General features: G+C 41.9%; 1 protein-coding gene across 2 annotated transcripts in view; it reads left to right on the top strand.

Moving 5' to 3' along the window:
- pex14 (peroxisomal biogenesis factor 14) overlaps positions 1-25,987 on the top strand; it is a 344,557-nt gene that overhangs the window by 36,235 nt on the left and 282,335 nt on the right. For both annotated transcript variants that reach the window (XM_073032186.1, XM_073032188.1), the window contains exon 2: positions 18,571-18,618. In XM_073032186.1, coding sequence (XP_072888287.1) covers positions 18,571-18,618 — 48 coding nt within the window. The remainder of the gene's footprint in view (positions 1-18,570; positions 18,619-25,987) is intronic.

Below are 25,987 nucleotides of genomic sequence, written 5' to 3'. Positions count from 1 at the left end.
TTTTTCTCATAACATTCGGACATCAGAGGTTTAAAAAGAAGCCTTGCCTTCATTACTTCTGGGCTAAAATCCTCCACTAATCGAAAATCGAATTCTTGGAATTTGACCATCCCTAAACGCCGAGCCACAAGAATAAGTTGCTCTTTGACATGCACATAATGAAATCGGACAATTACAACAGGTGGTTTAGATGAAGAACTTGGTGATCGGCGCATAATTCTATGGGCGCGATCAAGTAATGGAGGACTGTCTGGGAATACAGAAGGGAACGCATCCTTTAAAAGTTGAGCAAAATACTTTGAGGGGCCCCCTTGTTCAGTACCTTCCGGGAGACCAAGTATGCGTAAGTTCTGTCTTCTGGACCGATTTTCAAAGTCGACACTCTTGGCTTTAAGTGTTTCCACCTGTTTAATTGTCGAAGATAATTTCTGCTCCAGTTTTTCGATTATCAAGTCTCGCTTCCGAGCGTCCTCTTGCAAAGTTGCAATTAGAGCTTGCTGCTGGTTAACTACTGAATCATTCTTATCCATATAATCCTGAAAAGCCTTTATATCTTGTTTGAAAATTTGTCGTTCTTCAAATTTTTCATTTAAGAGCTCCAATAACATTTCATAAGTCAATTCAGTGCGCTTAGGATCGGTCTTTTTTTTCCTTCCGTTCCCGTTAGAATCTTTCCCAGGGTCTCGCCCTTTAGATCTCAAAGCCATTTCTGTACTCATTTCTTCAAAATTCACAATAGACTCTTAAAGTCCAAAAAAGTAGCAAGAATCTTTTGGTGTAAGTAAAAGTACGTAAGTTAAATAAGGGTGATCATAGGTTAAAAAAAGTAAAGGTTATGGAGCGAATCTGAAACAGTGCTCACTCCATGAGCGTCTCCTGCTGACCCCCTTTTAACCTATTCTAAGATCAGTGTAACCCTTACCTTCCCTTTTCTTCACTTATGTTAATTTTATTTATTTTACCTTTTTTTAAATGTAGAGATATACTACGGTAACAGGTCCTTCCAGCCCAATGGGCCCACACTGCCCAATTACACCCAATTGACCAATAAATCTACTGACCCGTACATCTTTGGAATGTGGGAGGAAACTGGAGCAACCGGGGAAACCCGTGTGGTCACTGGGGGAACATACAAACTCCTTGCAGACAGCTGCTGAAATTGAACCCCGCTCTTACAGCTAGTGCTGTAAACTGTTTCACTAACTATCCTTTCTCAAATTCTCTTCCCCTTCACTGTGCTGTTATCAGGTTAGACCAGGGCTTCCCAACCATTTTTATGCACTGGACCCATACCATTACAGAGGGGGTCTGCAAACAGATTTTTATCTATCTCTCTTTTTGCATATGCTTTTTGAATAACCTCACACAACTCTCTAATGCAGAGGGAAATCTTTTCACAAAAATGGTGATAATACACTCCTTTATTTTGTTGAGATGTTCTTGAGGGCATAGGATGCTGTCACATGGCTTTTGTTTAAATTTGCTGGTCAGGAGCTAAGTGATGTTTGGAATGGTTCTGGTAATCATGATCCTGCCAATGACCAAGTTTATTGCATTCATCAGCTTGGTGAGCGATAGAAGGAGGAACCAAAATAAAATAGTTCCTACAAAACACATCACTCTGTTGGTTGATGGGCTTGATAAGCAAAATGATCCAACTCAGCACAGCTTATCAATTCACTTATGCCTTTTCAAATCTTGACGTGGACGTTCTCAGCTGTATCCTGTGGAAAGGAGCTTGATCAGTTGATTGGAATAAAGAGCAAATGTGTGTCTGTTGTGCCTTTGTGCTAGGAGCATGTCAAAATCTCTCAGTCAATGCATCAGTTGTGAAGAGTGGTCATGCTTGTGGTATAGATGAACATTGTCCATGTAGGAAGGTCCAAACCATAGCCAGTCCTTGGTTGATAAATAAATATGAGTCAAGGTAATTTTGTTTTAGATTCTTAATACGAATTTCAGAAACCTCCAAAGTAGCACACACAGGGCATTGAAAATGCTTTTTTGGAATTGGCATATTATTGTCATGCACCAAAATGTAGTGAGAATCTGTTACTTATTTAGAGATACAGCATGCTAACAGGCCCTGTGACCCAGTGAGCCTGCACTGTCCAGTTACACCCATGTCACAAGTTAATCTACTGTCCTGTACGTTGTTTGGAATGTGGGAAGAAGCCAAAGACCTGGAGGGAAACCATGTGGTCATGGGAAAAAATGTACGATCTTCTCCCAGATGGTGGTGGAGTTGATCCTGGGTTACTGGTGCTGTAACCGCTACACTGCTGTTGCCCTTCTCTTGCACACTGTCCATACAGATCAGGTCTCTAAATACATAGAAATAATAAATATGTAAACAAATTACACAGTACAGATAGAACACAGTAAAACAATAAATGTGGAGTGAAGTGTAACAGCTACGGAGAAACTGCAGTGGAGGTAAACAATAAAGTGCAAGGTCATAATGAGGTGGACTGAGGTCAAGAATCCATCTTGGGTTTGCTCCAATTTCATCCAAATACTTGCAACTTAATTGAGAAAAGGAGAATGAAGTGAAACTAGTGAAAGCAAATCACGTTTCTGAATATTGTGGTCTAATGCAAAATAAAGTAATAACCAAAAGACACAGGAGCAGAATTAGGCCATCTGGCCCATTGAGTCTTTTCCTCCATTCAATCATGGCTGGTCCTTTTTACTTTCTCCTCCTCAACCCTAGTTCCCGGCCTCCCCCCGTAACCTTTGATGCCATGTCCAATCAAGAACCTGTCAATCTCTGACTTAAATACGCCCAACGACCTGGCCTCCACAGCTGCATGCGGCAACAAATTCCACAAATTCATCACCCTTTGGCTAAAGAAATTTCTCTGCATCTGTTTTGAAAGTGCGCCCACTCTATCCTGAGGCTGTGCCCTCTTGTCCTAGACTCTCCTACCATGGGAAACATCCTTTCCACATCTACTCTGTCTAGGCCTTCAACATTCAAAAGGTTTCAGTGAGATCCCCCCTCATTCTTTTAAATTCCGGCAGGTACAGACCCAGAGCCATCAAATGTTTCTCGTATGATAACCCTTTCATTCCTGGAATCATCCTTGTGAACCTTCTCTGACCCCTCCCCAATGCCAGGACATCTTTTCTAAGATGAGGGGCCCAAAACTGTTCACAATACTCAAGGTGAGGCCTCACCAGTGCCATATAAAGCCTCAGCATCACATCCTTGCTCTTGTATTTTAGATCTCTAACATGGCATTTGCCTTCCTCACCACCATAACATTGGAACTTGAGTATGTAGTTGAAACAAGTCCAGATCATGTGAGTCTGAAGTGGCATTAATGACTTTAGAAGTAGCCCTTCAAAAAGGGAATGCTTCTAGTTTGAGTGGGTATTCAGAAACTTTCCCTGGGTGGAAATAGTTAACATGAGGGAGCATAAGGTGAGTGGAGGAAAGTACAGAGATTTTTTTTAAACATAGAATGGTGGATGTGTGGAATATCCTACTAGGGGTGGTGGTTGAGGCAGATACACTAGGGACATCTAAGAAACTCGTGTATAGGTACATGGATGACAGAAAAATGGAGGGCTATGTAGGAAGAAAGGTTTAGATAAGGTTTAGAAAGGTAAAGATTGCTGAAGAGGTTGGTACCACATTGTGGGCTGCAGGGCCTGGCCTGTACTGTGCTGCAGTGTTTTCATGTTCTATTTTGTAGCTGTGGCTGTACGAAGCCGATATCCCATTTCGCCACTGTTGGTTCCAATGGCCTTTCTGATAACGTACATGCCCTTATTTGATACCTTGTCCCTAACTCTGGAGAAATCGCAGCTGAAATGCGACTTTCTGCTTGTGTATCTCCACTGATGCTTTCTAAAGAAATACATTAAATACCAATATTTCAATCTGAATCAGATTTAGTATCACGAATGAGAACATTTGCAGATGCTGAAAATTCAAGCAACACACATAAAATGCTGGAGGGACTCAGCAGGCCAGGCAGCATCTATGGAAAAAGCACAGTCGACATTTTGGCCAAAACCCTTCAACAGGATTGGGGAAAAAAGAAGCTGAGGAGTAAATTTGAGAGGTGCGGGGAGGGGAGAGAGAAAAACACCAGGTGATAGGTAAAACTTGGAGGGGGAGGGATGAAGCAAAGAGCTAGGAAGTTTATGGGTGAAAGAGACAGAAGGCCATAGAAGAAAGATAAAAGGGGAGGAGGGAGAGGAGATCCAGAGGGAGGCAATGGTTGGGCAAGGAGATAGCATGAGAGGGGGAAAAGGGGATGGGAAATGGTGAAGGGGTGGGGAGAGGCATTACTGGAAGCTTGAGAAATCGATGTTCATGACATCAGGTTGGAGGCTACCCAAGTGGAATATAAGGTGTTGTTCCTCCAACGCGGTGTTGGCGCGTGGCCTAGTGGGCAAGGCATCAGACTAGTAACCTGAAGGTCACTGGTTCGAGCCTCAGCTGAGGCAGCGTGTTTGTGTCCTTGAGCAAGGCACTTAGCCACACATTGCTCTGCGACATCACCGGTGCCAAGCTGCATGGGTCCTAGTGCCCTTCCCTTGGACAACATCGGTGGCGTGGAGAGGGGAAGGCCTGTAGCTTGGGCAACTGCCGGTCTCCCATACAACCCTGGAAACTCCAGGCGCAGATCCATGGTCTCTTGAGACCGACAGATGCCACCAATCATCCTCCAACCTAAGTGTGACCTTATGACTGTGGAGGAGGTCATAGATGGACTTAACAGTGAAATTAAAATGGGTGGCCATTGGGAGATCCTGTTTGTTCTGGCGGATGGACCGTAGATGCTCGGTGAAGCAGTCTCCCAATCTATGTCGGGTTCACCGATATACAGGAGGCCACACTGGGACCACTGAACACAGTATTTGACCCCGACAGGCGCACAGGCAAAGTGTTGCCTCACCTCGAAGGACTGTTTGAGGCCCTGAATGGTAGTGAGGGAGGTGGTGTAAGGGCAGGTGTAGCACTTGTTCTGCTTCCAAGGATAAGTGCCAGGAGGGAGATAAGTGGGGAGGGATGAATGGACAATGGAGGCGTGTAGGGAATGATCCCTGCAGAAAGCTGAAAGTGGGGGAAGGGAAAGATGTGTTTGGTGGTGGGATAAAGTTGGAGGTAGTGGAAGTTTCAGAGAATTGTGTGTTGGACGTGGAGGCCGGTGGGGTGATAGGTGAGGACAAGAGGAACCCTATCCCTGGTAGGGTGGCGGGAGGATGGGATAAGAGCAGATGTGTGTGAAATGGAAGAGATGCGGTTGAGGGCAGTGTTGATGGTGGAGAAAGGGAAGCCCCTTTCTTTGAAAAAGGAAGACATCTCCTTCATTCCAGAATGAAAAGCCTCATCCTGAGAGCAGATGTGACGGAGACAGGAATTAAGAGAAGGGGATGGTTTCTGATAGACGTTGTTGGATAAGCTGTCTCCAGAGATAGACAGTGAGATCGAGAAAGGGAAGGGAAGTGTTGGAACTGGACCAGGTGAATTTGAGGGAAGGGTGGAAGTTGGAGGCAAAGTGGATGAGATTGATTAGTTCAGCACAGGTGCAGGAAGTAGCACCAATGCAGTCGTTAATGTAGCATAGGAAATGTGCAGGACGATCATCAGTGTAGGCTTAGAACATAGACTGTTCCACGTAGCTGACAAACAGGCAGGCATAGCTGGGACTCGTGAGTGCCCATGGCTACACTTTTTGTTTGAAGGAAGTGGGAGGAGCCAAAGGAGAAATTATTTAGTGTGAGAACAAGTTCCGCTAGGTGGAGGAGAGTAGTGGTGGAGGAGAACTGGATGGGTCTGGTGTCCAGAAAGTAACAGAGAACTTGGAGGCCTCTCTGGTGGGGCATGGAGGTGTAAGGAACTGGACATCAATAGTGGAAATAAGATGATGGGGGCGAGGGAACCTGAAATCCTTGAAAAGGTCAGGAGCATGTGAGGTGTCACGGATGTAGGTAGAAAGGGACTGGACCAGGGGTGGGGGGATAAAACAAAGTTGAGGTATGCAGATATGAGTTCAGTGGGGGAGGAACAAGCTGAAATAATGGGTCTACCTGGTCAAGCAGGTTTGTGGATTTTGGGTAGGAGGTAGAAATAGGAGGTGGGAAGTGGTGGATGGGAGATCCCCAGAGTCAGAGGGCTTTTCAAACAAATGCTTTTGAGGTGTTTGCTGTTGATATGTAAGAAAAGTGGTAGTCAGAGCTCGGATAAGCAGCATTAAGAAATAACCAGATAATCTACTTCCATTGTATAAATGGGTCAGAAATATTGTGCAGGGTACTTAGAATAAGCCTCCTGTTGTTTGAAATGCTACTGTGCCCTGCTCACCTAAGGAATCCATGTGGGTCCTTGGGTTGAATCTCAACCGACAGATATGAAAATTTGTATATGAACAGAACCTTTGTTCAGTTTTTACTCTACTCCAGGGTATCAATTTCCAGTGAAATTGATTCTGTAAGAAAATATGTGATGCTATACCTTGTTTGCAGCGTCTCATTGCACTGGAAGAATCAAATAGTTGTCAACAGCTGATTTAAGGTTGATCATCTTTCAGCCTCCTAACTTTTTTTCTCTGATTGCAAAAGCTGGCGATAATATGATATTGCTTATTATATGGGAGAGTTAAAACTGAAGGGATTGTTGAATTTATCAAGACCTTTACAACAACAGACATCAATTTGAATCTATCCTTACAAACTATACCTTTAGGCAAATGAAGATTTAATGGCATTCTATTGTAATTACAGGATCTTCAGCCTGACTGTGTTGCCCAATGATGAGCTGGTTCCATCTGCGTTTGGCCCATAGTCCTCTCAACCTTTTCCAATCTATGTACTTATCTAGGTTGCTTTTAAATGTGGCTAATATGCCCGCTTCAGCACTATTTCTGGCAGCTCATTCCAAATATGCACCACCCTTTCTGTGAAGAAGCTGCCCCTGATGTCCTATTTAAACCTCCCACATCTGATCTTGCCCTCTTGTTTTTAAACATGTCTCTGGGGGAGAAAGACGGCGCTTTCATTCTGTCCATTCCCCTCATGTTTTTATATACCTCTGTTTCCTATGTTCTAGGGAATAAAGTCCTCGTCTACACATCGCCTCCTTGTAACTTGAGTTCTGAAGTCCAGACAACATTCTGGCAAATCCTTTCTGCAATCTTTCCAGTTTAAAACATCTTTCCTGTGACAGGGTGACCAAAAATGAGCACAATACTCCCAAGTGCAGCCTCACCATCATTGTATATAACAGCAGTATACCTTTCCAAGTCCTGTACTCAACGGTGTCATTGATAAAGGTCAGTATGCCGAATGGTGTTTTTCACCTACCTCTGATGCTGCTTTCAGTAAACTATGTACTTGAACTCCAAGCTCCCTCTGTTCCACGATACTCTTGATGGCCTAACTACCCACTATAAGTCCTAACCTGGATTGTCTTCCCAAAACGCGATGTTCCCCACATTTCCGAATGGAATGCCATTTACCAGTCCTTGGCTCACGTGGACATGCTCTTCTCATTGCTACCATTGAGGGAGGAGGTACAAGAGCCTGAAGAGACACACTCAACATTTCACAGGCAGCTTCTTCACCTCCACCATCAGATTTATGAATAGACAATGAATCCATGAACATTTCTTCAGTATTTTTCCCTCTCTTTTTGCACTCCCTATTTATTTTTCTATACAGTATACTTACTGTAATTTAGTTTTTATTACTATGTATTGCAGTGTACTGCTGTGGAAAACGACAAATTTCACAACAAATGCTGGTGATATTTATTCAGATTTATGGTTCACACACCTGCTTGATCTAGATCCCTTTGTAACGTTTCATAACCTTCTACAATATCTACACCACCACCTGTTTTAATATCATCCACACACTTACTGTGCCTTCTACATTTATATCCAAGTCATTTATATAAACTAAAAATGACAGTGGTCTCTGTAGGACACCACCAGACATGGCCCTCCAGTTGAGTCATAGAAAACTACAGCAGAAACAGGCCCTTTGGCCCATCCAGTCTATGCCGAACCATTTAAATTGCTAGTCCCGTCAATTTGCACCTGGACCATAGCCCTCCATATCCTTTCCATCCATGTACCTATCCAAGCTTCTCTTGAAATATTATGCTAGCAGCTCATTCCACACTCTCACCACCCTTTGAGTGAAGAAGTTCCCCTTTAACATTTCACCTTTCACCCTTAACCCATGACCTCTAGTTGTAGTCCCACCCAACCTCTGGAAAAAGCCTGCTTGCATTTACTCTGTCTATACCCTAAAGAATTTCTTGGAATTTTGTCTGGCCTTACCTGCTAGATCTTCCTCCTATCCATCTTTTAACCACCTAACTTTTCTCTTAAATATACTTCTAAACTTTGTAAGTTGAGAGATTCACTAATTCCTAACTGTTTATGCTTAGTTTATGCCTTCCGCTTTACCTTAACTGAAGCCTCAATATCTCTCGTCAACCAGAGTTTCTCAAAACCTACCAGATTTTCCCTTCATCCTAACAAGAATTTGAAGGCCCTGGACTCTTGACATTAATTTTTATGGAGACTATTTCCATAAGGTACCTTCTCATCTGTTTTCTTCCCCCATTTTCTCCTCCTGCCCTGTAGGTGGCACCCTTTGCCCTGGAATGGCTGCTGGTTGTAGTGATTCTCTGATTGCAATCTACCCTGGAGCAATGGGCAATTAACTCTGTGTGGTTTTTATTTGGAATTGGTCCCCACCAAAGTCAGAATTAGACACATTATAAAGCTTATTTCTGGCTGTAGGCACATGGGTGTAGTGACAGGCATAGTGCTATATTTGTTGATTTGTGCATCGTCCTCAGTGATGCATTTACTTCAGAATCAGGTTTATTATCACTGATGTACGTCGTGAAATTTATTGTTTTGTGACAGCAGTACAGTGCAATACATAAAATACAAATTATAATAAGAAATATGAAACAAATATATTTTAAAAATCAAATTAAATAAGTCGTCCAAGAAGAGAGCAAAACTAGCGTGGTTGTGTTCATGAGTTCATTGTCCATTTGGAATACTGGAGGGGAGAAAAAAACTGTTCCTAAAATGTTGAGGGTATGCTTTCAGACAACTGTACCTCTTCTCAGATAATAGTAATGAATCAGGTTTACGATCACTGACATACGTTGTGGAATTTATTGTTTGATGGCAGTGGGGGAAAAGCTGTTCCTGACACATTGGGTGTATGCCTTCAGGCTCCTCTATCTCCTCCCTGATGGTAGCAATCTCCTTAATGATGGGTGCTGCCTTTTTGAGGAATCGCTGCTTGAAAATGTCTTTGATGCTGTGGAGGCTAATGCCCATGATGGAGCTGGCTGAGTTTATAACCCTCTGCATCTTTTTCGGATCCTGTGCAGAGGCTCCTCTGCACCAGATGGTAATACAACACTCAGAGTGTTCTCCATGATACATCTGTGGAAATTTGCCAGACTCTTTGGTGACTTGACAAATCTTCTCAAACACCTAATGATGTATGCTCAGTGGCCATTTTAGATACTGTATTTGCATTAATTAATTACCTAATGATTAGCCAACCATGTTCAAAGTACATTTACTATCAATGTGTGTATATATACAACCTTGATATTCTTCTCCTTACTGGCAGCCACAAAAAAGAGGCATCCAAAATAACCCTTTTTTAAAAAAAAACCTTCAAATACCCAATGTGTTTATATAAAAAAAGAACAAATGGTGCAAACAATAAAAAGTAAGCAAATAACATTCAGACTAGAGTTCATGAAAGTGAGTTCACAGCCATGAAGCCAGTTCATTGCTGCAGCTGGTTCAGGAGCCCATTAGTTGCAGACCACAGCCTCAGTTCAGTGCAAAGACAAGCAAATCTAGCCTAACAGTGAGCTCAACACTGGCCCAGTGCTTAAATTGGCCAAACATCGCCTCGTTCCTCACTCATGGACCCGGCCCTGCTGCTTTGATACGCTCTCAGGCCTGGGCCCTGCTTCCTTGATTTGGCCCATTCTCAACCTTTCTAATCTGGCCCGGCACTTAAATCAGTCAAATATCAGCTTGTTCCTTGCTCTTGGGCCCAGGCCCCACGGCCGTGACTTGGATTTGCGGCTTCAAATCGGCTACAGACTGCTCCAGCAACGCCCAAACATTGGTTTGCTCCTTGCTGTTGGACCTGGGCCCCACCGCCAAACCACAACCATTCTGCACCTTTGAGACTTCAGTTTATACTGCAAAAATGCCAGTACATAATGGGTTCATAAGCCCAGTTCCGAATGAGGAGTTACAGGCTATTGACTGCAGTGATCGTTATCCAGAAAAAGTATGAATGATAGCGTAGTTTGCTGTCAGTAAGGCAATGCTGTTTCTCACCTGTGCCATCTTAAACCAGACAACTCAATGTATAAAAGCGTGCAGACATGGTCAAAAGATTCAATTGTTCAGACCAAACGTCAGAATGGGGAAGAAATGTGATACAAGTGATTTTGACTGTGGAATGATTGTTGGTGCCAGACGAGGTGGTTTGAGTATTACTGATTTCCTAGGATTTTCATGCAAAACAGTCTCTAGAGTTTACAGAGGATGGTGCAAAAAAAACCCAAAAAGCATCCAGTGAGTGGCAATTCTGTAGGTAAAAAAAGCTTTGATAATGAGAGTTGTCAGAGGAGAATGGCTAGACTGTTTCAAGCTGACAGGAAGGCAGCAGTAGTTCAAATTACAAAAGTGGTGTGCGGAAGAGCATTTTTGAATGCACGATACATCAGACATTGAAGACCACACCTGGGTTCTACTCTATCCAATAAAGTGAGTGTAATACAATACTGGGCCAGAGAGAATCCATACATTGGTTAACATGAGGAAATCTGCAGATGCTGGAAATTCAAGCAACACACACAAAATGCTGGTGGAAAGCAGCAGGCCAGGCAGCATCTGTAGGGAGAAGCTCTGTCGACGTTTCGGGCCGAGACCCTTCGTCAGGACTAACTGAAAGGAAAGATAGTAAGAGATTTGAAAGGGGGAGGGGAAAATGCGAAATGATAGGAGAAGACCATACATTGGTTCTTCACTTAATTTCAGTAATATTTTTGGCCACGAAGTCCAAGTCAGATTAGATTTGCATGGGCCACGTATTATTGGTCGAAAAACAAAGCTTTTCAACAGAACAACCTGATTCAGCAACGTTTTCCATTGTTTTTTTTGAGTAAATTATTTACACATAATGGCCTCCTTTGGAAGTTAAAGAATATGCATCAGTTTTATTAAATAGATTCTTCACTGTATTCAATTAAGCCTCTTATTAGCATTGTGTCAGCATGTTGTCAAATGATAAAGGAGGCTTCCTTGTGTTTGTACAAAGGAAGTTTGAATACGTGGCACAAACAATACACATCGGAATACCTGGAATTATGACAGATTTACCACCTGCGATTGAAGACAAGTAACCCATTCATGCCCCTGAACTGCATTTGCTCTCACCACTTTCGCTTAATATATTGCAACCTTGTTTGCTTCCTACACTTTTTTTGTTGTATTGTGAAACTCCATTTTGCAGAGCATTTATTACCCAAGAATTTCTGTACAGTTATTTCAATCAGTATCAGTGGTAGTGCATTGCTGCCAGTAACCTTTCCAGCATCCCCACTGCTGGATGCATCCCCACAGACACAAAATGCTGGAGGAACTCAGCAGGCCAGGCAGCATCTGTGGAAAAGGGTAAACGTTTTATGCCGAGACCCTTCATCAGGACTTCATCACCACTTAGTTCTGAAATTTACATTTATGGATAGTGGCAACTGTCATTTCATTGTTCACATGCAAGCATAAGTAACGGGAGATTTCTCTCTTTTGGTTCCAGTTATAATTAAAGCTCTGTTTCAGTTATCTCTTTGAGGATTTCTCTTATAAACACTGGAAATTTTGACTGTTTTCTTTTGTTGCATGGTGTGCAACAGTCTCTGATCAGAGTCTGCTAACTGCTAACTGCCACGTCACCTCAGCATACTATAGCAGTCCCCTGTGGCTAAGGGTGAGTTTTCCCTGTCTATTAAATGTTGTAGCTGGGGAGTTCTGTGGGAGCAATCAGCCAACATGTGTGGTATAAACACACATACACGACGGACTTGAGGAAAAAACAAAACACCTGTGAGTGTAACACCTGAGGGGACTGTTTGATTTATTTTTCAGTAAACTTTAGTCTCCTGTTGTGTGTTTTTTTTGAGTAAAGTTGTTTCTGTGAATCCACCCACACCACTGTCACCCCATGTCAAAAGCACAGAAGTGGGCCATTTGGTCTGAGTAGTCCATGCTGTAGTTAATACTACACATGAGCCTCCTCCTCACAACTTAATTTCAAGCCAATTAGCAGTCTGTCAATTCCTTTCTACCTTGTGCCCATCCCACTTCCCATCAAGAGCATCTGGACTCCCTGACTTAACTGCAGGCAGTGGTCTCTGGTTATGAATGACTACCGGACACGTCTATGCTGCACCGAGTTCCCATGAGATCCAACATACAGTGCCTTGAAAAAGTATTCAGCCACCACAACTAGCAGTATTTTCACACTTTACTGTCTTATCTTCTCATCTTCATTTAAAATATATTGGAAGTAGGATTTTTTGAGCTCAGTGTAGTCCATCATGAAAAAGTGGAAAAAATATGAAACCATTGGCATACTGCCTAGGTCAGGCTGCCCCTCTAAACTCAGTCGCCGGAGAAGAATGGCACTTGTAAGAAGGCAACTGTGATGCCAACAGTCACTCTGAGTGAGCTGTAGAAGACAGTGGCTGCAACTGGAGATGAAGCTGATGGTTCCACAGTCTCTAAAGCGTTGTACAAAAAGGGTATGTATGGAAGAGTGGCAAGGAAGAAGCCCCGGATTTAAAGCATATCCTTGCCTTTAGACTTTGCAAAGTATCACGAAGAAGATGCTGTTAAGATGTGTAAGACCGTCTTGTGAGCGGATGGGACTAAAGTGGAATCTTTTGGCTGCAACACTAAGCAGTACGTGTGGCTTAAATCTAATACTGTGCAGCAGTGAGCTAACACCATCCCTACTGTAAAGTATGCTGAAGGTAGCGTCATGCTATAGGGATGCCTTTCAGCAGCAGGGACAGGCAATCTGGTCAGTTTTGATGGGAAGATGAATGCTGGTAAATAGAGAGAGATCCTGGATAAAAACCTGCCAGGCTCTGCCAGAAAGTTTAAACTGGGGAGAAAGTTTGTCTTTCAGTAGCACAAGGACCCAAAATACACTGCCAGAGTAACCATGGAGTGGCTTCAAATGAAGAAAAAAGATGCTCTTGAGTGGTCCAGTCAGAGTCGATCGAACGTTTCTAGCAAGACCTCAAGAATGCTGTCCACTCCCGCTCCCCAACTAACCTGGCACAGCTTGAGCAATTTTGCAAGGAGGAATGTGCAAACCTTGTTCCATCACATTGTGCAAAGTTAATAGACATCTCCAAAAAGACTGTAATAGCTGTGAGAGGTGGTTCAACTAATTGGTGAGCAAAAGGGGATGAACTTTCTGTTCATCTTTTGAACAGAGAATGTGATTCATAAATAAATATTCTGACTTAAATTGATCAAAATCCTTGGTTGTAATACTCATTTTTATAAACAAAGGGTTGGGGTTGAATACTTGTACAGGTTACCTTATGTATATTTCTTCCGACAGACAACAGAACAAATTTTCTTTCTCCACTTATTGTTTTTTAAAATCATACACTATGTGCTTTTGATATCATTAATTCCAATACTGTGGAGGTATAATTAGCATAATGAGTGATTCTTGTGTATTTTCCAATGGGGACAAAATCAACATATGGTCTATATTTTAAAAAAAGACCCTGTTTGTTACCCAGAAACAGCTTTGTACACAAGGTGAAAATTAGTTCCAGATTCTGATCTAAGTAATTTCTTCTGAATACCTGATTGAATTTGTTAATGACCATGTTATTTATAACACCTGGATCTAGAATTTTTGACTTTTTCAGTTCTGTCAGGGAGTTGGTGACACCCTCACACAATTCCAAGCAATTCTGGTGCTGGTGGCCAGTTCTGAATTCTACAGGAATTTGAACATTTGAAATACTACCAGAACTTACAAATAAAACCAATAATATTTTAAAGCTTTGGTTGTGAACCTTTAAGATTCTCATTGCACGTTTAGAGAGATGTTAATAAGGTTGAAAGAGCACTGAGAAAAAATACAAGGAAGATTGAATAGGTTAGGATTTCCTTCCTTGGAACGTAGAAGATTGAAGAGGAGATTTGATGGAGGTGTTAGGGTGTTGCATTTTGGGAGGAGAAACCAGGTTAGATCTTGCCCAGTGAGTGGTAGGGTATTGAAGAGTGTGGTAGAACAAAGGGATCTGGGAATACAGGTCCATAGTTCATTGAAAGTGGCATCACAGGTAGATGGGGTTTGTTTTTTTAAAAAAAAACAGGAATTGGGATGTAATGTTGAAGTTGTATGAAATATTGGTGATGCTAATTTGCGGCATTCTGTTCAGTTTTGGTCACCTACCTACAGGAAAGATGTAAATAAGATTGAAAGAGTACAGAGAAAATTTACAAGGATGTTGCTGGGACTAAAGGACCTGAATTATCAGGAAAGTTTGAATAGGTTAGAACATTATTGTTAAGAACTTGGAAGATCGAGGGGAGATTTGATAGAGATATACAAAATTATGAGGAGTATAGATAGCGTAGATGCAAGCAGGTTTTTTTCCCACGGGGGCCGAGTGGCACTACAACCAAAAATCATGGGTTAAGGGTAAAAGGTGAAAAGTTTAAGGGGAGCATGAGGGCAGTCTTCTTTACTCAATGGGTCATGAGAGTGTGGAACAAGCTGCCAGTACAAGTGGTGCAGATGAGCTTGATTTCAACATTTAAGCAAAGTCTGGGTAGGTACATGGATGGTAGGGATGGAAGGCCATTGTCCCGGTGCAGGTTGATGGAAGTAGGCAGATAAAATGGTTTCCACATGGACTAGATGGGCTGAAGGGCCTATTTCTGTGCTGTACTTTTTTATGATTCTATGTTGCCTGGCAATTGCAGAATGTTGCCTTATGGTCATTGTTCCTGGTAAATCTTGGATCTGTCTGAATGGAGGTGGACAGGAATTAGGGAATGATCCCACCTGGCCATCCTTGCTGATTAGTTTTGCATAGTATATCCTGCTTCCTTGTAAAGTTGACAGAAGATCCCATGGTACTTTTTTTTTTGTTTATGGAAAAAGTTCTGGTCCTATGGACAACATTTTTACACTTAAAACAAACCTACGGGAAGCTCATTTTTCAGTTGGTGATGTCCTATCTGTCAGTATGTCCCTGCTGTGTATATGCTGACTTTTGGTTATCCTTCCATTTCAAAAGTTCTTTGTCAGTGGGAAAGCACCCTGAAGGCACGATGCAAATGTGTTTGAGGGTTTTTGAAAGTTTAACACAGCAGCACAGAGTCGAGCTTAGATTCAGGAACAGTAGCTGACGGTGAGGCTTAGGGCAAGTTGGAGTGGCTTTGATGGCTGCCATTTTGATTTAGACTTGGTCCTTGTGCTTGGATGCAGATTGTCTTATCCTCTGCTTGAGAATTCAAGATGTACCTTTGTAGAAGGGAGTAATGGCGTGGGGGACCTCTCAGGAATAGGTTCTTAAAACAAGGAACTCCAATTTGCTTGAAGAGACAGGTGCTTAATTTTCAGGGAGATGTATATGGATTGTGAAATGGCTCCTTTTGCAGTATTTATCACTTTGAATAACATGTTTATTCCTCCATTACACTTGTGTTTTTTTTAGCATAGTGCCATTTGAAATTTTACGAGTCATAGTAGAGCTCTGAAATAGGTAACCTTTAAGTAGACTAGAGCAATGTTTCTATTTGGTTACATAGCAACCCAAGTCTGTGTAGATTCTCAAATTGTTAAATAGACATGATGTGAACAAAAGCTTTCATTGCAAATGACACTGGAGCCATTTTTGGGCAGTCCAACGTTTGTTCAATGTCATGGCTCAGCTAAGTTTTTTTTAAAAAAAAAGTTGGACAAATTGGTAACACAGAGATTTGGCCATCTCAGAACCAAGTGAAATATCGCTGAAACATTTGTTGCTTTGCAGCAGCAGTACAGTGCCATACATAAAAATACTATAAATTACAATAAGAAATATATATAAAAATAATTTAAATAAGTAGCGCAAAAAGAAAGCAAAAATAATGAGGTAGTGTTCATGGTTGGTTTATTGTTCATTTAGAAATCTGATGGTGGAGGGGAAGAAGCTGTTCTTAAAGCTTTGAGTGTGTGTCATCAGGCTCTTGTACCTTCTGTCTGGTAGTAACAAGAAGAGAACAGGTCCTGGGTGATGGGTGTTCTTAATGATGGATGCCGCTTTTTTTTTTGAGGCATTGCCTTTTAAAAGCATTTCTTTCTTCTTGAACAGTAGACAGTCCCTCAAGATGGAGGATAACTTGCTTCCACTCTGGTTTTCTGAGTTACTAATTGATAATGAGTGAAACAGACTCTTCCGCAGATGGGGTAGTAAGTAGGTGGCTGAAGAGGCAATTAGCTGCTGAAGTGGTGCTCTGTTTCTGGCACTTGCACAGGGCTTCCACAACCAATGAATGGTCTCAATGCCAAAGTCAAAGTATGTCTATGTTACCATAAACTACCTGGAGATTCATTTTTTTGCAGGCATATTGAGGAAAATAAAGAAATACAATAGAATTTATGAAAAACTATACATAAACAAAGACTGACAAGCAACCAATGTGGAAACCAAAATTAAAAATAAATAATACCAAGAACACAAATTTGTTGAGTCCTTGGAAGGGAATCTATATATAGATTGTGGAATCATTTTAGAGTTCAGGTGAGTGAAATTATCCACACTGGTTCAGGACCCTGATTGTTGTAGGGTAGTAACTGTTTAATACCATCCTTAAATACCCCTTTGCCACTTTAATGTTCATTGGCCAGAGGTTCCCAGGAGCCAGTGGTGATGTTAAAGTTCTGTCCTTCATTCTTTCTGTTTGTCCATCTGATAAAGAATTGTGAAGTTATTGTGCCAGAGTAATTACACAACTAGTTTTAAAAGGTGATGTTTCAAACACTGTAACCATGGTTTGAAATTGAGCAGCTTTTGAATGTCTTTGATATTGATGAATTCACTTTAATTTCAGGCTCAAAAGCAATAAAACCCATAGGAGTTGGTACATTGTTTTGTGCAACTGCTTTAAACATTGCAAATTCCCATTAAGGCCCAGTGCATGGGCAGTTTGGTGAAAGTTGCATGCTTCATTAGACACCTACTTATTCACACAGAGGTTGTTGGTGCCACTGGATTCAAAAGTGTAACCATACCCTCTTCCAAGGTCCTTTCACTTTCTATCTTGGTCTTCGATTAGATAAACACTAAAAGGCAGAAGAAAATAAGGCAGGCTGTGGTTTTCCTAGCAACTATTCATTTCCTTATTAAGACATGAAATTCTGCTTAAAATAAATAATGGGAAGCCTCTTGGAATTACCTTTAAAGTAGAATTAATCCTCGTTTGGTATCAAAATGTTGAAACCTAACGTGTTTATTCTCACTGTGTCTGGGTAATGTAGAGATGAGTTCTCACTTGTATTTAGCTCTTACTTTGGTGATGTCACTGAGCCATGTACAAGAATGCTTATTCCCCACTTACTACTGCACAGTTAGTAGCCGCAGGAAGTGAAAAGATAGCGGGCCTTGGTGTGGAGCTTAAATTGTCCCAGGTGGTTCAGGCAAACACACTTAATGTGCTATGGCAGAGTAGTGGTGAGGTGCAAATCTCAAACAAATTTTCCTTTGCTACATTTTCTTAAGTGGAGAATTAAAGATTTTTTTGCAGAAAAATGGAAGAGAACTTCCTACCTGAATCAGAATCAGGTTTAATATCAACGCCATATGTCGTGAAATGTATTGGTTTGCAGCAGCAGTACGTAATTTAAAACCTTGTTAATTATAATTAAAAATATATATAAAATGTAATTAGTGCAAAAAAAAAGAAAAAAATAATGAGGTGGTGTACATGGTTACATTGTCCATTCAGAAATCTGATGGCAGAGGGGAAGAAGCTGGTCCTGAATTGTTGAGTGTGTGTCTTCGGGCTCCTACACTTCCTTCTTGATGGTAGCAATGAGAAGAGGGCATGTCCTGGGTGAGGGGGGTCCTTAATGATAGACGTTGCCTTTTAGAGGCATTGTCTTTTGAAGATGTCCTCAGTGCTGGGGAAGCTAGTGCCCATAACAGAGCTGGCTGATTCATTCCCAAGTTGTTAGCAAAGGTTAATAGAACCTGACAGATAATTGTCAGTGTAACAGAAGATACCACTACTGTTGAAAAGAAAGAAAATGATAAAACTAAGGGAAATGGGGAAGATTCATTGTCTAGACTCTATAGGCAGGTTTCCTGCTTCAATAGTACTTCTAATTTTCTACCAAGTACTTTGTCCAGCCTTCGCAGAATTATGTTCCTAACTGTAACATGTCAATCAGGATGATGTAGTTCTGTTTTCAGGCCATCCTGTAGATGATGCTCTAACCTAATATTTACTCTGTTTGCAGTCAGAGTCGCCTCCAGCGAGGGAGGAAGGTGTGCCAAGGGAGCAGCTGGTAAGTCGTCAAACATTCTCGAAACTGTGTTTATGGAAAGTTTTCATGACAATAGCCTGCTCATAAACACAATGTTTTAGATGAGAAATTACTTTCTCGAAAATTCCACAGAACTTTGAGTCTTTGTTTACCGTGTGCCAATCCGGGTGAAATTGTGTTATGCAGTTGCAAGGGACCAAACAGGCACAGTTGCTTTATCCTACAAAAACAAGTTGTGACATTATTGAAGTGCCACTGATTTTTTTTTATTATTCCTATAAGAATTCTGACTGTGTATTCTCATTAGGCCATTGGTGTTTAGGAGAGCATTGAAGGTCCTCTATAACTAGTGGTTATCAGGGCTTCCTTCATCATGTCAGTTGACTTCCTCTCAGTTTTTACTCCTGTCAGTCATGCAACTCCCAGGCGGAGACTCAGGGATACCATTGCACTCAGATGTAGAAGGATTCTTCATTCCTGTTTCTGTAACAGTTTTGTTTTTACCAGTCAGGGTTGTTAGTCCTGAGCCGAACCCTGAACCTGGAGGACCAGTGGATCCCTCTTAGTCTGTCCTCTACCCTTTTGACCTGCTTTGTGTGGGGAGCCCTGCTAAGTGGCAAAGTACAAGGCCTTGACTCCAGCCAACATGGCTCTCCAGGTCTTTGAGGCACACACGCCTCCCAACCACAAGAAGGTTGTGGTCCTTTTGGAGAATTCTCAGCAGAAAATGTACTTTTTGCTTTGATTGGGATGTCTTGACATTAAACACAAGACTGTTTACCATTTACATTGATGATTTGGAAGAGGGGACTGAGTGTAGCGTAGCAGAATTTGCTGATGACACTAAACTGAGTGGAAAAGCAAATTGTAGAGGATGTGGAGAGTCTGCAGAGGGATATAGATAGGTTAAGTGAGTGGGCCAAGGTCTGGCAAATGGAATACAACGTTGGTAAATGCGAGATCATCCACTTTGGAAGGAATAATAGAAGAGCAGATTATTATTTAAATGGTGAAAGATTGCAACATGCTGTTGTGCAGAGGTACTTAGGAGTGCTTGTTCATGAATCGCAAGAAGTTGGCTTGCAAGTACAACAGGTTATTAAGAAGGCAAATGGAATGTTGGTCTTCATTGCTAGAGGGATTGAATTCAAGAGCAGGGAGGTCATGCTGCAACTATCCAGGGTACTGGTGAGGCCGCACCTGGAGTACTGTGTGCAGTTCTGGTCTCCGTACTTGAGGAAGGACATACTGGCTTTGGAGGCAGTGCGGTGGAGGTTCATCAGGTTGATTCCAGGGATGAAGGGGTTAACCTATGAGGAAAGATTGAGTTGCCTGGGACTATACTGTCTGGAGTTCAGAAGAATGAGAGGGGATTTATAGAAACATACAAAATTTTGAAAGGGATAGATAAGATAGAAGTAGGAAAGTTGTTTCCATTGCTAGGTGAGACTAGAACTAGGGGACATTGCCTCAAGATTCAGGGGAAAAGATTTAGGATGGAGATGAGGAGAAACTGTTTTTCCCAGAGAGAGGTGAATCTATGGAATTCTCTGCCCAGTGAAGCAGTTGAGGCTTCCCTACTAAATATATTTAAGAAACAGTTAGATAGGTTTTTACATAGTAAGGGAATTAATGGTTATGGGGAAAAGGCAGGTAGATGGAGCTGAGTTTATGGACAGATCAGCCATGATCTTATTGAATGGTGGGGCAGGCTTGATGGGCCAGATGGCCTACTCCTGCTCCTATTTCTTATGTTCTTATGTATTGAGTTTAGGCATAGGGACAATGCTGCAGTTATACAAGTCACTGGTGAGACCCCATTTGGAATATGGTATACAGTTTTGGTCACCATTATAGGAAAGACATTGTCAAGCTGGAGGGGCTGCAGAAGAGATTTACGAGAATTCTTCTGGATTAGATGGCTTGAGTTATGGGGTGAGGTTGGCTACGCTGGATCTTTATTCCCTGGAGTGTAAGAGAATGAAGTGTGACCTCCAGAAGTTTTTAAGTTCATGAGGGAGTATGGATATGGAAGTCATTTCCCAAGGATGTGGAGTCTAAAATGAGGGAGCACAAATACAAGAGGGGAGAAATTTCTTTACACAGTGGGTAGTGAGTACTTGGAATGAGCTGCTGGAGGAAGTGGGTGAGATGGGTACAATTGCCACGCCTAAGAGGTATTTAAATAATTACATGCAGGGGAATGGCTTGGAGGGCTATGGGCCGAATGCAGGCAACTGAGACTAGCAAGGAGGATGCTGTGGTTGGCATGGACCAGATGGGCCACAGGGCCTGTATCCATGCTGTGACACCTGGAGTTTGGGAGATTTGGACATGCTTAATGGACTTGAATGGCTTTTTCTCTTCAACAAACAAAATCAAAACATGCTAGAAACACTCAGCAGGTTTGGGAACATCTGTAGAAAGAGAAACCGTTAATATTTCGGGTCAAGGATCCTTTTCTCTTCTACTTTCTGTTAACTTAAACTTGCAGTACATCTATAAAACTGGTTGTTCTGAGAGTATCAGAATCAGGTTTATTATCACCGGCATGTGACATGAAATTTGTTAACTTAGTAGCAGCAGTTCAATGCAATCCATAATATAGAAGAGGGAAAAAAATAACTAAAATAAAATAATAAATAAATCAATTACAGTATGTATATGGAATAGATTAAAAATGTACAAAAACCAGAAATGCTGCATATTCAAAAAAAAAGTGTGGTAGTGTCCAAAGGTTCAATAACCTTTTAGGAATCGGATGGCAGAGGGGAAGAAGCTGTTCCTGAATCACTGAGTGTGTGCCTTCAGGCTTCTGTACCTCCTACCCGATGTTAACAGTGAGAAAAGGACATGCCCTGGGTGCTGGAAGTTCTTGATAATGGACACTGCCCTTCTGAGACACCACTCCCTGAAGATGTCCTGGGTACTTTGTAGGCTAGTACCCAAGATGGAGCTGACTAGATTTACAACCTTCTGAAACTTCTTTTGGTCCTGTGCAGTAGCCCACCCCCCATACCAGACAGTGATGCAGCCTGTCAGAATGCTCTCCACAGTACATCTATAGAAGTTTTTGAGTGTATTTGTTGACGTGCCAAATCTCTTCAAACTCCTAATGAAGTATAGCCGCTGTCTTGCTTCCTTTATAACTACATCGATATGTTGGGACCAGGTTAGATCATCAGAGATCTTGACACCCAGGAACTTGAAACTACTCACCCTGTCTACTTCTGATCCCTCTCTGAGGATTGGTATGTGTTCCTTCGTCTTACCCTTCCGGAAGTCCACAATCAGCTCTTTCGTCTTACTGACGTTGAGTGCCAGTTTGCTGCATTAAGTCTGTTGTTATGATTTCTGAATTCATTATTTCCAACTTCTGTTCCTTTACTGAGAATCGATTGTTTACTAATGTGTATCTTATTGACATTATCTTACATTTCAGCCCAAGAGAATAACAGTTTACTGCAATTAAAATAAAGTTACATTAATAAAGAATTAGAGCTAGGACTTTTATTGTTCTTCAAGGATGTACTGAAATAACAGGATGTACTTCACGTTTGTAATTTTTTTCGTGGCTAATTTTCATTCATTAGCTTAGAGGTTAGTCTTTTACAGGAAAAAAAATGAATTTGCATCTTGCCTGGAGGTGGGTACAGATTAAATAATTAATTACTGGTATATTCTTGTGCCTTCTGATGGTTTTTGAAAATAAGACGTTATTAGAAGCTGAGATTTTTTTAACAGCCGTTTTGCCAATTAGCATGCGGTATCAAGGATAGTGAAAACCCTGGAGCTTTTTAAAAAAAAAACAGTTCTAAGAAGGTGGGTGCCGCTGGCAAGGCCAGTAATATTTTCCTTCTTTTATTGCCCTTGAGGTGGTTATGAGCTGCCTTCTTTAACAGTGGAGGTCCTTGTAGGATGTCCTGAAGTTGGTGCGTTGTCCTTAATTAGTCAGGAGACTGAGTTCAAGAGTTACAAGGTATTGTTGCAACTCTATAATCAGGTTAGACCTGAGTTAGAAATTAGAAATGTGTTCATTTCTGTCCACCTCACAGGAAGAATGCGGAAGCGTTAAGAGAGGACGCAGAAGAAATTTGCCAGGATGCTGACTGGATTAGAAAATTTCTTGTGAGCGTAGGTTGAGTGAAGTAGGGCTTTTCTTTTTGAAGTGAAGGAGAATGAGAGATGTACTAATGATAAGAGGCATAGATTGAACGGACAGCCAAAGACTTTTTCCCAAGACGAAAATGGCTAATACGAGGAGGCATAATTTTAAGGTAAACACAAAGTACACTGCAGATGCTGTGGTCAAAGCAACATGTACAACAAGCTGGAGGAACTCAGCAGGTCGGGCAGCATCCGTGAAAACAAGCAGTCAACGTTTTGGGCTGAGACCCTTCGTCAGGACTGAAGAAGGAGGGGGCAGGGGCCCTATGAAGAAGGTGGGGGGGGAGGGGGAAGGTGCCAGGTGAAAAACCAATCAAAGGAGAGATCAAGGGGTGGGGGAGGGGAAGCTTGGTAATACGCTTTCTGGCCCAACAAGCCCACGTTGCCCAATTATGTCCATTTGACTTACAACTCTGTACATCTTTGGAATGTGGGAGGAAACCAGAGCACCCAGAGGAAACCCATGCGTTCACAGGGAGAACGTATAAACTCCTTATAGATAGCGGTGGAACAGAACCCAGGTTGAAAATGCTGTCACAGTGTTATGCTTACTGCTGCGCTACTGTGCCGTCCTCCTTAGACTTGAGGCAATTGGTAGAGCTGTTGTTTTACAGTAAGGTGGCAGTAACTCAGATAATCACGTGTTACAATAGTAGTGTGCAGAATGCACAGCACATACAGCAGCCAAAGACCACACTGGATTCCATTTCCTGTACAAAATAAAGTTCCACTGAGTGTGTTGCCTCTGACAACAGGTTTGTTGTCATTTCTCAACTCTATTCATCTAAACACCTTCAGCAGTAAAACCTTTCTGCTTTTTTTAAACTCACATTATCAATGATTGAAAGCTTCCACTTCCATTTTCTTTCTCTATCTTTTGAGAATTGGAGTTAAGAATATTTAGTTTCCCAGCTTGTTCTGACTGAACCCAACTTTCTATTAAGTGAACATCACCCCATAAGTAAACTAATGCTTAGAGATGCTGGCCTCATTTAGGCACTGGGATCTCTTAATCAATTCCATGCAAGTTAATAATCTGCAGTACTTGCCATATCTTGTATGAGCTTAAAAATAGCACGGAACAGGTTTAAAGTGATTAGGCTAGGGTTAGATAAGATGGCTGCTGCGTCATGTGGCATGTTGGACTGGAAGAGCCCTGTTCCGTGCTATATCTATAAATAAAATAAATGTTTTATTTTGGGAAGCAGAACTTTGAAAGACTTGGGGAAATCATTATCTGACACCGAACTATCAAATTTTAGTGGTCAGAAAGGCCAAGCAGTAATCATGACTTTATTGAGAAATGCAGCACAAAAAGCCTATGCTGCCCAATTACAACCATGTGACCAACTAACCTCCTAACCCATCATTGAAATGTGGGAGGAGATTGGAGTATCAGGAGGGAGCCCCAATACTTATGGGGAGAACATACAGTACAAACTCCTTACAGTCAGTGGTAGGAATTGAACTTGTATTGCTGGGTCTGTAGTCACGTTATGCTGGCTGCTACACTACCATGCTGCCCCAGACTCTACCCATGACGCCTTGAAAATCAATGTTAGTCTGCCAGCACATCGAGATGTCCCTGGAGGAATACTGATGACTGGCACATTTCAGAAAGCGGGCACATACTGAGGGACACACTGAAGCTTGGTGTGGAGGGACAAGAGTGTAGGGTTCTTGTACTACTGGAGAGGCAGGGGCCCCTCAATTATTGTAATAGTGTACCACCCCAGGGGGCCAAATGAGTGACAGCAGTGCTATTGATATGTATGAATGTAATAGAACAGTATGAAAAGAAGAAAAAAGCATTGCATGGTTTATTCTTGTATATACTTTTTTTCATTATGAGTAAAATTAATTTTATACACCTTGAAAATCAACTAACAGCAAGTGCAACTAAGTCCTGATGAAGGGTCTCGAGCCGAAATGTTGACTGTTTACTCTTCCATGGATGCTGCCTGACCTGTTGAGTTCCTCCAGTATTTTGTGTGTCAAGTGCAACTAAGAGCAAGTTTTCCACATTCGTTTACCGCGAGAACACTGAAGATCTTATCAATTCATGGATGAAGCTGGAGAAGGTGAAGCCAAGAATTCCTGAGAGCGGCTTCTGGATCTCTTTATTTTTTGGAGTGCATATAATGGACGAGCTTGCCTGGTCCTTCAACAAAGTTCAAAGTCAATTTATTATCATAGTACATATATGTCACCATATGCAACCCTGAGATTCATTTTTGTGGATATACTTAATAAATCTGCAGAGTAATAACCATAACAAAATCGATGAAATACTGTCCAACTTGGGCATTCAACCCGAGTGCAGAAGACAACATCCAGTCCAAATACAAAAAGAGGAAATAACAGTAATAGATAAATAAGCAATAAATATCGAGAATGAGGAAGAATTCTTGAAAGTGGTTGAGGTGTAGTAACTGTTCCTGAACCTGATAGTGAGTTCTGAGGTTCTTGCACCTTCTTCCTGATGGCAGCAGTGAGAAGAGAGCATGTCCTGTATGGCAGGGGGCCCTGGTGTTGGATGCTGCTCTCTTGTGACAGCGTTTCATGTAGATGTGCTCAATGGTTGGGAGGGCTTTACCTGCGATGGACTGGGCCATATCCAGTACATTTTGTAGGGTTTTTAGATGTCATGCTGAATCTCCACAACATCACCTCTTTGGTGTAAAAAAGCACAGCAGCCTCTCTACTTCCTGAGGAGATTGAGGTGAGTGAGGCATCAAACCTCCCCATTTTAACCAATTTTTTTTGTTAGGAGCACCATCAAGAGTGTCCTGAAAGCTGCATCACCAAGCTGAATTGCAAGGCACCTGTCTGTAAATCCCTACAAAGGATTGCGAGAACTGCTGAGAGGATCATCAGGGTCTCTCTTCCATCTATCATAAATATTATGGAGAACACTGCCAATGCAAGGCCCTTAGCATTGTCAATGATCCCTCTCATCCAACAATCTCTTTGACTACCCCTCTCCCCCCACACCACCAGGCAGGAGGTACCGAAGAATTAGGACAAGAACTATAAGGATGGGAAATAGCTTCTTCCCTCCCCCAGGCTACAAGACTACTGTACTCCTTGCACCACCTAGTTCTCATCACATATGAGGTGCTTGTAGCATTATATTGTTTACTTTTTAACTTGTATCATACACGCACCTTAACTTGTAATATTACCTTATTTATATGTACTGTGTTGTGCACCTTGGTCTGGA

This window comes from Hemitrygon akajei, chromosome 29 (genome assembly GCF_048418815.1).
Source record: "Hemitrygon akajei chromosome 29, sHemAka1.3, whole genome shotgun sequence".
Classification (NCBI taxonomy): domain Eukaryota; kingdom Metazoa; phylum Chordata; class Chondrichthyes; order Myliobatiformes; family Dasyatidae; genus Hemitrygon; species Hemitrygon akajei.
This window is presented reverse-complemented; position numbering and strand designations above follow the sequence as displayed.